Below are 12333 nucleotides of genomic sequence, written 5' to 3' on the forward strand. Positions count from 1 at the left end.
TTAATATTCTAATAATTTTGGTCATAAAATTAAAATCTATTATTTTGACTCATTCAATGTATTTTGGGCTATTCTCAAAAATACCTCAGTGCAACATAGGAGTTTTTGCTGTTCAGGGTCAGATTTACGAAACTGTCTAAACTGATGAAGTTAACACTGCAATCAGTCCGAAAATGGATGATTTGATCACAAGTCGTTGCTGATTAAATGGTTTGTGAAAATAAACAATCTAAAACTGTTTGTTTAAAAATTAATATCATAGAAAAACAATTTCTGCTATTTTGAAACCGGAATGACCTTTAGGTGTGATTGCCTAATACATTGCAGGGCACGATATAAGTATTCTGCTATCTAACTAAAAGTAGCATAACTTTACTGCAAAATTTACCTTTCAAGTTGAAAACAGTGGAAATGTGACTACTGCTCCAGTCGCTCCAGTATCCAGTGTTGTTCACGTCTTTACAGCGAACTTCGACTTCAAACTGAACACAGGATTCCTCCAGCTGAATCTCTGCCTGTGGTTCCAATAGAGACCCAATGACCTGTAGATGACATATAACACTTATCTGTAAATGCCACAGAAAATTACAGATGCCATCTCTGAGTGCAACCAGATTTCTACTGAAAAAAAGTTCTAATTTTAGGAAGCAGAGTAAGGATAATACTGAGCTTAAACGTTTTTAATTTAGGATCAAATTTCAGTCTCAGATATTTCAATTATACCTCTGAAAAGTTCAGACCGCAGTATTTTATTGCTTGCCTTCTTTGATTGAAGCATGAAGCATTTACTCCAATACATTTTACTAATCTTTCTGTTTTCTCTGTCCACCTGAGACCCCAGCTTACGAAAACATATTATTACCTTCCATTGCGTATTTGCCATTCCAGTCAAAGCCTTGAATTGCAGCTCATACTGCATGCCATATACAGGCAAGGAGGGGCGTTTCCACTTTACACTCAGGGTTTTATTCGGCAAAGTGATTGCCTTCAGATCAAAGGGAGGTGATGGTTTCACTGGAAATGTGGAAATCAAGTGAAAATTCTTAGTCACGGGTAACAAGAAAATAAAAGCATGTCATACACATTGAAATAAACAATGCTTTACTTTTTTTTCAGACAAATTCATAATTATATCCAGAAAACATGCATTACATTAATTAAAAGTGATAGTGAAAACTTTCTATTTATCAAACAAATACTACAAAAACATTATGCAGCATGAATTGGCTGAAGGAACATGTGAAATGATTTACTATACAATATATATATATATATATATATATATATATATATATATATATATATATATATAATATATATATATATATATATATATATATATATATATATATATATATATATATATATATATATATATATATATATATATATATATATATATATATGTGTGTTTTTTTTTCATAACTTTCAGTTTCTCTGTGTTTATTGAACTTGGTTAGAGTAAAATATTATATTAATATATAAAATGTATAAAACTTAAAGGCTTTTCCAACAAAATGTTGATCTATTCTGCTTCTTTTCTGCTCTGCTAAGTTTAAGCATTGGTATTGTGTTGTCTAAGAATTAATACAAACGTCTGAAAATGACACGTTAGCATATATAATAAAATGTTCAATACTGAATTCATCTTACAGTAATTGCCAGTCAGCAATTCAGTCTGTAATCAAATTCACCATAAACATTATAACTGTTTTCCAGAATAAACTTTGTATAGAATAATACTGTGTGTAGCTCACCATAGTCAATGGGCATAACGTAGGCAGGAAATGATTGGCCACGTCCTCCTTCCACTTCAAGCCAGAATTTATAGCAAAAGATCATGCTGATTTGGCTTAAGTTGCACTTTCTGTGATCTCCTGCTCCAGATGGACACTCCTTTACCAAAGACGCGTCTTCTTCAGCTTCTTCGATGCACTTTGATCTGTATTGTCTACGACACCCATACACATATTTAAAAAATCCAATATTAGTTTTCGTAAACATGCATTTGTTTTCCATATTCATGTAAACGGCACATATACAACCTATATTTCTTTTACAAACATTATAGAGAATATTCTATTTTCTATTCTGAAGCATGACACCACTTACAATAGCAAGCACATAGATTACTCTCATATAGCCTATAAATCTGATATATGGTCAAATAATGATGTAAAAACTACCGTAGTTTGTTGCCATAACATAAATCCTATATTTTTGGTTTTCACAAGCTCTGGAGATGTAACAGATTTCCGCTTGTCATTGGTCACCTATAGCTTTTGTCATGACAAACAGCTTCATACAAAATGGCATAAATGATTTCGAAGTGCACTATGAAGGGATCGCAATTGTCAATCTGAAGATCGTTAAATTACTTTACTTAAATTACTTAAAAAAAATACTATGAAAGCAAATTCTCTCAAATCCTTTTTTTTAGTCATTAAAAGTGGATGTTGGAACATTCAAAAAGAATAGGGCATAGGGGAGATAACTTGGAATAAAACACAACCAGGAACTATGCTTGTAACTACAGCTCTAGACGAGTAGTTGCAACCGTACAAGTTTGCGGTATAGTTTGCGAATGTTCGTTGGAATTATGTATTCGGGAAACGCCAAATTGATGGACTTCGATTGTACTAACAGAAGAACTTACGACCTTAATTGGTTAATAAAATGCACCCCAAGGCTATGACTTATTCATTTTAAATTATGGCTTGCACTTCCGGTTTGGGGAACAATTATCTTAACGCAGAGTTAAGCTGTTCAGTTGCTGCAGATAGGCTCATTTCTAAGTTTTGGGGTTATTCATGGTCTACTAAAAATAATTTGTTAATCCTGATCCTATCTGCTTTTTGGCATTCTAAGGATGAACTGCGTGGAGATTAATAAAATAACTTTGTGTCCAGTTTTAACTGATTGTTTACAGTTCAATGAAAGTGCCTTATGGATTCATGCACAGCATCATAGGAAAAAAGGGGGACGGAAAACATGATCATACCTGTAAAGGAGTCTGACCTGTGCCCAATTGCTCTGATTCCACGTACAGCTCATGGTGTCCACATACGAATACTTGCTTTGGCAGGTAATATTTGCGTCAAACCTCCCTGGAAAAGAGAAGATTTGAAATTGTCTAGCTTTTCAAACAAGCAACATTTCACCCACTGTCCTCAATAATTCATAGGTCACCTTCTGTGTATATTTTGGCATAGGCGATGGAGCACATAGATTTCTCTCCCAATGTGAAGCAGCACATCAGAGTGTCAAATCCTGCTTTGTCCATCTTTAGAGTGACTGTGCTGACCTGCTCATTGATGACCCTGTACTGGCTTTCTGGTATCTTTATCTTGCCATTCAGAAACCACACGGCTTTACTGGCGCTCCAGCTGCGGTTGTGGAAGACGGAGTAAACCGTTACCTCTGACCCCGGCGTTGTGAAGACTTCAGCAGGGATGTAACTGACTTTAAGGAGAAAAACAAAATAGAGGTCCATTTTAAGCAGACAATTTGCCAGAGAAACGTACAAATGGATAAATTAAAACAATTTACATGGAATATCGGAATGCAGATAATTCTTTTTAAATAAAAACAACACAGATAAATTGTCATCTTAAAACTCAAATAACAGAAGAAAATAGCTAATTGTATTTCAGATAAATAAACTGTTTTGACGCATTTAGATTTTTCATTAACATTGACTATTCCATTATTTTCATGACAATTGAGATATTTTTTTCAAACTGATATTAATTTTGGGAAATTCTTATTATTCATAATTATGATTCTCATAAGATTTTCATTACTATAATACTGTTTGTTTAAAGTGCTTTACTAAAATTACTGCAGTAAAATGTTTGAAGCATAAATTACAGATAACAAATACTACCAATATAAACATATTTTAAATATTACTTAATATATAATTTATTAATAATAATCACAACTATAATTATTGTAAGTTTTATATATTTAATATTTATTTTCTTTTTATCCAGATTTTCTCAACCAATTTTGTCCCATTACAATTTCTTCCATTATGACATTATTTTCATATACGGAGATGGTTTAATGATACGTGGATGGTTAGGAGGTCATGATGGACAGAGGCCAGTGGGCAAATTTGGCCAGGATACCGATATTAGACCCCTACTCTTTTTCGAATGAAATCCTGGGATTCTGAGCAGTACAGAGGCCCTTTCACTATACTGGGGCGTTAGGACCCACACATTTCCAGCTGCAATCCATCAGTGGGAAACATCCCTGCACACTCATTCAAACACATACACTACGGTCAGTTTAGCTTAGGCTAAATTGAGGCTCAAACCAGAGACCTTCTTGCTGTGAGGCGATCGTGCTACGCACTGCGCCACTGTGACACCCCACATAATTGTTATTGACATCAATTTAATATAGTTTATCCGCCCACCCCTTTAACATATTATTTATTAATGTATATTTTATCTGCAGGGTGACACGGTGGCACAGTGGGTAGCGCGTTCGCCTCACAGCAAGAAGGTCGCTGGTTCGAGCTTCTCCCCGTGTTCAGGTGGGTTTCCTCCAGGTGCTCCGGTTTCCCCCACAAGTCCAAAGACATGTGGTACAGGTGAATTGGGTAGGCTAAAATTGACCGTAGTGTATAAGTGTGTGTATGGATGTTTCCTTGTGATGGCTGGAAGGGCATCCGCTGCGTAAAACATATGCTGGATAACTTGGTGGTTCATTCCGCTGTGGCGACCCCAGATTAATAAAGGGACTAAGCCAAAAAGAAAATGAATGAATGAATGAATGATTCTATCTGAAGCATAGAGATGTTTGACTTAAATATGACCTGGACATGTTTCTTCCAGATGTGAGATTCACCCTATTGTTTTTATTCCACCCCAACCCCCTTAATCTTAGTCCCTTGCAGCAAAGAGTAAGCATTTCTTTTTTTATATATAATGGTAGAGTACAACCTGAAGCTTAGTTACCATGGTGACTTGTGCAGCACGGATTCTGAAAATATACAACCTACCTGGCACATCAGAAAACTGCCTTTAAAAGCTTCAAGAAACATTCAAAATAATGGGTGCTATGTGTTTAATGCAATGAAGCAGGAAAACCGACACTGAATGAATCTCGCATGACTGTATCATTAGGTTAAATCAAGCTTAAAAGTGCAGCTTTAGTCAGCTACACTGTTTCTCACTGGATACAACACTTAACCGAACTTATCCAACTAATATTAGTCAATTTATCACACTTTTTATGGACATTTAAGGTGAGACAATGCAGGCAAAACCGTTTTTTTCAATTTACATTTTGTGTTACACTTTTGGTGTTATTGGAGTAAGCTTAAAGGGCACCTATGATGAAAATGATCTGTTTGGACAGAAATGTGTGTAGGTATAGTGTGTCCACAGTCATACTGGGGTGATATAAAGACAATAAGTCTCTTTTTAATTTCCTGACATTAAAATAGGATCCAAATCTCACTTATTTTGAGGCCCACTGCAATGTGACGAAGAAGTGTGGTTTGCCCACCCACCGAACTGATTGACAGCCGCGTATTAACATGTCTCTGTAGTAACGCGTATAATCCTATCAACAAGACAGGGCCTGCGAAAAGCAACTGAGATTAAAAGATCTGTTCAGCTCTCTGTGATCAGCAATCATCATCAAATGTGATCAAGAATGAGTTTTACAAGTTTAAAACATTTTAGAAACAGTGCATGTTTGTAATGAATTACAGCGATTTTACTGTGTTTATCACCACAGCTGCATGTCAGTACAATTATAAAAGAAGACGCTTCAATCCCGGTTTTGTATATTAATGTGTATCCTGTCACATTTGCCATGCAAAAACAGTGCAAAGTTAAATGTGCGCTGTGTGTGTGTTTGTGTGTGTCCGCTGTGTGCGTGAACATTGTAACGCCATTGAGTGGGACTCATCGTTGTAGTAAGGCTTGAATTAAATATTTCTCACAAACATTACGTGATCTGCTTCATTCATGTCTGTCACTGTGTTGTTTATCTGACGCACACAGCCAGAGGTTGCAAAGAGAGGCCCACTCTGACAGGCACATGGGAATGGTAGGCGGGGAGAACTAGCATTAAAGGCACAAGCAACTAAAACAGCTACTCTGTATTCAAAGCAGAAAATTCTAATATTCTAAAAGGTATAATAAATAGCCTGATGGGTGTTTTGAGCTGAAACTTTACAGACACATTCTGGAGACACTAACGACTCATATTAAATCTTGAACATGAGGTGAAATAGGAGCCCTTTAATAATAGAGATTAATTCTAAAAGAACACATCTGACTTTTCAGAGGGATAAAGTGTGCTCATACATAGTTTGCCTGATTGGATTCATTTTATTCTTCAAAATGTTATTTAATTTTAATTAGGCTTTTTTTGTCTGTTTTTAGTATATACTGAAGTATTAAACAATTAAAAGACATATTGGAAATAAAAATAAATGATGTCCCTAAAACGTCCCAAAAATGTTTGAAAAAAGTTTGAAACCGACGTCATCCAATCAAAGTTCCAATTTTCTGCAAGAAATGTACTGAATGCAAACTAGTGCATGATTTACTTCATTTGCATATTTAAACATAACACAAAATTACAAAATTCTGAGTCACTGAGGTGTGTGTGTGTGTGTGTGTGTGTGTGTGCATGCGTGCGTGCATGTTTTTGATGGCATGGGTTAGTGAACATGACTTATGGGGGCATTGCACATGGGCTTCATTTTTTTAGGTATAAGGTTGGGGTAGAGCGATAGAAAATACAGTTTGTACAGTATAAAATATATGAAACTATATGTGTGTGCATATGTGTGTGTGTAAATGGTATAAGGTTTAGGTATAACGTTGGGGTAAGGTGATAGAAAATATAGTTTGTACAGTATAAAGATTTGTGCATATTTGTGTGAGTGTGTGTGTGTGTGTGTGTGTGTGTGTGTATGTGTGTGTGTTTATGCTTTTAATAGCCATGTTCTGACCGTTTATAAAAACACAAATCAGCTGACTCATTCATTCATTCCTTTTCCTTTGGCGTAGTCCCTTTATTCATCAGGGGTCGGCACAGCAGAATGAACCGCCAACTTATCCAGCAGATTTTACACAACGGATGCTCTTCTAGCTGCAACCCAGTACTGGGAAACATACATACAAACTAATTCACACACATAGACTATGGCCAATTTAGTTCAATTCATCCATAGCGCATGTCTTTGGACTGTGGGGGAAACCCACATGGGGAGAACATGAAAACTCCACACAGAAATGCCAACTGGTCCAACCAACCAAGCGACCTTCCTGCTTTGAGATGACAGTGCTAACCACTGAGCCACCATGTCAAATCAGCTGATTTGTGACTAAGTTTAATTTTATATTTAAATATGAATCAGTAGGAACTGCTTCAGCTATTTGGCCACTTCACAACCTCCAAAGATACATACTGGGGGTTAAACATATGAATGTTTTATTGGCCGGAGAGCAAACATGATGCCAAGCAAAAGACTCATACTATGCAAATAGGTGCTTTGTTAGAATTAAGTAGGCTTTTAACAACAACTGTTTACAAGAAGGAAACTAAAATCATTATAGTAAACCCAATGATGACAAGGTAGAAGCACTCAAGGACAGTACATACTATGCCTTTAAATTGATCATGAAATGGGGAATCACAGTGTTTCGGATATTTACATTACACACAGGAAATTGTATCAATCCTACAACACAAAAAACTGCTCCATTAAACATCCTTACTAAACATCAGAGCTTTACAAAAGCATGAATAAAGTTCACTGTTAATGGCCTGTCAGAGCAAAGTAAAAGTGAACGTTCCCTGTGGTAATTATGTGGAAAGTAACAATGGTGACTATAGTAAATTAGACTTAAATGAGATCAAACTAATGAGCAATTTCATCCATATTCAGAGACATTTTTGTACTGCTAATTAAATTAAACACACACACACAAACTTCTCTTCCTGATAGAGGTAATGCTCATTGATGGGTGTTTTTATATGGTAAATTAGCTTTAAATGAGTAATAACTAATGAACAATTTCATTCATATTCATAGACATTTTTATGCTGCTAACAGAATTAAACCTTCATACACGCACACACAATTACCTCTATTCCTACTAGAGGTAATGCTCATTGCTACTGTGTTTTTCACAAGGAATGAAACTAAAGATGGAAAACTCAATCGTTTTTGCAAATACTGGACTTCTTAGATGCTTTGCAAACTTAATAATCTAATCTTGAGAAACATAGGTAAAGAGCTACATGACCCTTTTAAAGATAATAAACGAGTCTAAAAAAATCGTTACATAAATAAAACCCTTTTTAACTAAGGATTTTTGGACATACATCTAGTACCACATTATATTTGGTTCAAATAAATACATTTGATTAGTGCACAAACACTATAGACCATTTTATTGTGGCGATGTTGCTGGCTCTAAACATTTCCTGCTTGTTACCAAACTATTTCAGAAATGTAACAAGCAATTTAATAATATCTTAATGTTAAAACGGCTGCCATAACATTTTTATCAATATGTGGAGCTTTTTGGATTCTTGTAAGCTATGGAAATTCAAAATAGAATACAGGAAATACATTAGGACCATTGTTATTGTTTACAGCCCTCGAAATGGTCTATTTCAGTGGTTCTCAAACTGCTCTTCTAGTGGTACGTGGAGCAATACTGAATAATAAAAGGAAAATAATAATAACACACTTTTAACCCTTTGACGTGAACGATTACACTGATGTGATCCGCACCGGCTGTTCCCTGAAGCGTACGATCATATCGGTGTGTTTAGAATGTTTACTTTAGTTCATCGCATCATCAGATGCTAAAAATCAATCTGCTTTGGAGTAAAAAGCCAGAGAAAGAGGCGTGCGGCACTTGCGTAGCAGATACACGCTAGAGAAGCGCATTTGCAGACCAGTGCTGTTGTGTTGGCATTTCAGTTACTGCAAACTCAAGAATGCTGCATAATTGGTCAAATAATTATCACAAATGTGTTAATGTGTGTTCATAGTTGTGTAAAATAATGCATGTTTTCGATATATAAAAGTGATTATTTTAAGATTTTGATTTAGCCTCAGATTTAGGCTAATTTATCTGGATCAATCAAATTGATAATCCAAGTTATTAATATCAAATGTCACGGGACACAGAACATAGACTCAAGCAACTTTGCCTTACTTGAAGCTTGGAGCTAGAATATAGCCTAATTAAAGTTAATCTCTGTGTGCGATTAACACAAACTCCACGGTCCACTTAAGATAAGATCTCAAATCACGGAAGTTCCGCACATATAAATGGATAAATCATGTATGAATTGGTCAAGCAGTGTATTTATGCATATAATCACTCACGTTTCTGACACCTGTTCTGTAAAGGACGCACAGTAAGCAGATCCAGTTTCTAATTTAAATATGTAATTCCAAATTATTTATTTTAAAATACAAGTTCCAGCCTCCGCCACTGAGACTGCAGCTCTGCACAAGACGTTTGGCCAGCGGAGAAATTAAAATGATCATGCCCAACTGAGCCTGGTTTCTCTCAAGGTTTTTTTTTCTTCACTTCCGCCATTAGGGAAGTTTTTTTTCCCTCTCTGCTGTTGCCACTGGCTTGCATGGTTCAGGATCTGTAGAGCTGCGCATCGTTGGATTTGCTCTTCAATATTAAACCACACTGAACTGAGCTAAACTGAACTGAACTTAAACACTACAAACTGAACTATACTGTTCCTATTTACTATGACCTTTTATGGGAAGCTGCTTTGACACAATCTACATTGTATAAGCGCTATACAAATAAAGGTGAATTGAATTGAAACAAGTTAATGTTTAGATTTCAAGGATACACAAATATGTCATGTGTACATGCAACATATTTAAAAATGTATAAAAAATGGTTTATATATAAATATGATGACATATAGCCTATATTTATGAGGTCCAAGCAACATTTCCAGGTTTTGATAAATAGGTTACTATTTGTTAATATTTTACATTTAAGTACAGCAGTTTTCTGTTTACGTTAAGAACGGGGGCCTACTTTTTTAAATTAACTTTTAAAAGCACATTTTAAACTTGGGCTTTTTTTGTTTTTACCTATAAGCACAGTACAGTGTTAATGTTCAAACTATTCATAATGTTTAAAGTGGCTGACAATAATAAATATTTTTAATAATAGGAATTGATCTGCCTCAACATTATGGTGGTACTTGCAGAGACTATTTTTTTCTGAGGTGGTGCTTGATGAAAAAAATTTGAGAACCACTGGTCTATTGCACAGTGCGTATCTCATTTAAGAGAAGTAGTATGCAAATATGCTATACCTTGGCGAATGCAATGTTTGACCTTGTTTTGCAAGCAAATGGCATATTAATGCTTTAGTAAAACACTGAAAACAGACTATGTAGCATCTTAATTAAATAATTTTAAAAATTGGATGCAAATCAAAGAGACTCTCTGAGAGTGCATACGAATCTGTGAGTGCACAGCAACCAACAAGTGTCGGAGTAGCAAATGAGAGTAGATATGAATGTAATTATTCAACATCAAACTTCTAAACTGGAGGCTTAGAGAAGACAATGGATCTCTCTGAAAGATAAATATAACTGGGACACCAAAAGCACTCATTTGCATGAAGCCTGCTGTACACTAAAAGCAGCTTTTAGACCGAATGACGTTTATGAAAATGCGTCGACCTGTGCACTCTATTATTGAGAACAAGAGGCTGTAAATCAGATGTACAAGAGTATATTAGGCAGCAACATTTTAAGTACCCTTTCACAAATGTCAGCATTTACATATATTTACTCATTCCCTATACCTGAAGAGCGGGACGGACTGTAATGAATGATTTGAACTAATACATTCAAATCTGTACACAAAAGACGTTAAGTACAATGAAAGCTTCTTCTGTAAACTTCAGATCCTTACCTTCTTGTCTGAAATAGAAAGGTTGGCTCCATTCACTCCAGTAGCCGAAGTAGTTTTGGCAGCGCACTTGAACAGTGTCTCTGATCTCAAAACTGAGCTCATTCAGGGCAACCCATGAACGACCTTTGACCTTCAACACCTAAAAGAAACACAAAGTCATTCACACAGTGTACTGTAGTATAAATCATTTTGCCATAAGTGATTTTAGCAAAAATTTATTAAAGGTGCAGTTGTGTAGCAAGCAAAACTGATGTGCAATATTTCCTGCATGCAAGAATCACGGGTTTCTCTCATGCACTTTGTCCTAAAGCGACTACTGTATGCTTAGTGCTTGACCCGCGGGGTGCAGGAATTACACTTATTACTAAGTCATACTTACAGTACATGCTATTTTAGACCAATTATTCAAAGTAGCATGTCAAATATAAGGAGCGCGTCAAAAGTTGTCATTGTTCAAAAATGAACCAATGTGATTATAAAACCAACTTCAGCTCAGTAAAGCAGGTTAGGCGGAATAGCGCTATTTACTGATGTTTTGTTGTTAAACTAAATAAAATCGACATTATCAATGCCATAAAAGGTCCCTTATGAAATTGAAAATAGTCACATCAATCTTTCGCTGGAAGATTTCAGTGGCTGAACAACACTTCGGTGCATATAACCCATTTGTAAAACAACACAATCTACATAAGCTTTGCGTGACTAAAATACCTTTAAATCTTAACATTACCTGTCTAAAATAAATACTTCAGCCATGGTGCCGTCTTTCCACCGGCGTGCAAAAGTATCTCCAATATTGATTCAGGATATTAAAAAGTTTTGTTTCAGCATTTGTTTTTACCACTGTCACTCTTTCATGTATACGTGAACACAGCACACGTGCACATGCAAACGGCGGATCTGTTTGTGTGAACGGGGTGCGCAGATGTACAAATCTACATTAGTTGAAAGACAGTTTGGGTTACTTATCAGAATTATAGGAATTGTCGGCTCTAAAAATTTTATTGTATGAACATTTTTCAGTCTTATGCCTTATACCCAGAATATAAAAATACATATAAATACATTTTGATCATTTACTGTAATCATTACTATTGGAATGTGAAGAGACTTTCAACCAGCACAACAAAAATGTTTCTGAAGACAATCACCTACTGCACCTTCAAGACATATAAAAAATAACAGGAGATTTGAGTAATGTTAAAATCATATTAACAAACGTGTATAGTTTGGTTAAATTTATTATGTGGGAAATGTGCTTAATTATTTCCAGATTCCAGATCACAGTATGACATTTTAACAAGAACTACTGAGTAATCTGATTAATTCTCATAGCTGATTTCTGTATTGCTGGACATTTTATTAAACTCATAACA

The 12333-nt window shown here is 35.4% G+C and overlaps 1 protein-coding gene across 1 annotated transcript in view; it reads right to left on the reverse strand.

Moving 5' to 3' along the window:
* lepr (leptin receptor) overlaps nt 1–12333 on the reverse strand; it is a 48778-nt gene that overhangs the window by 14038 nt on the left and 22407 nt on the right. The window contains exons 8-13 of the mRNA XM_056460031.1: nt 10958–11096; nt 3190–3462; nt 3002–3107; nt 1758–1951; nt 863–1014; nt 389–542 (exon numbers count right to left, since the gene is read on the reverse strand). Of these exons, the coding sequence (XP_056316006.1) occupies nt 389–542; nt 863–1014; nt 1758–1951; nt 3002–3107; nt 3190–3462; nt 10958–11096 (1018 nt within the window). The remainder of the gene's footprint in view (nt 1–388; nt 543–862; nt 1015–1757; nt 1952–3001; nt 3108–3189; nt 3463–10957; nt 11097–12333) is intronic.

Source organism: Danio aesculapii, chromosome 6, assembly GCF_903798145.1.
Source record: "Danio aesculapii chromosome 6, fDanAes4.1, whole genome shotgun sequence".
NCBI lineage: Eukaryota > Metazoa > Chordata > Actinopteri > Cypriniformes > Danionidae > Danio > Danio aesculapii.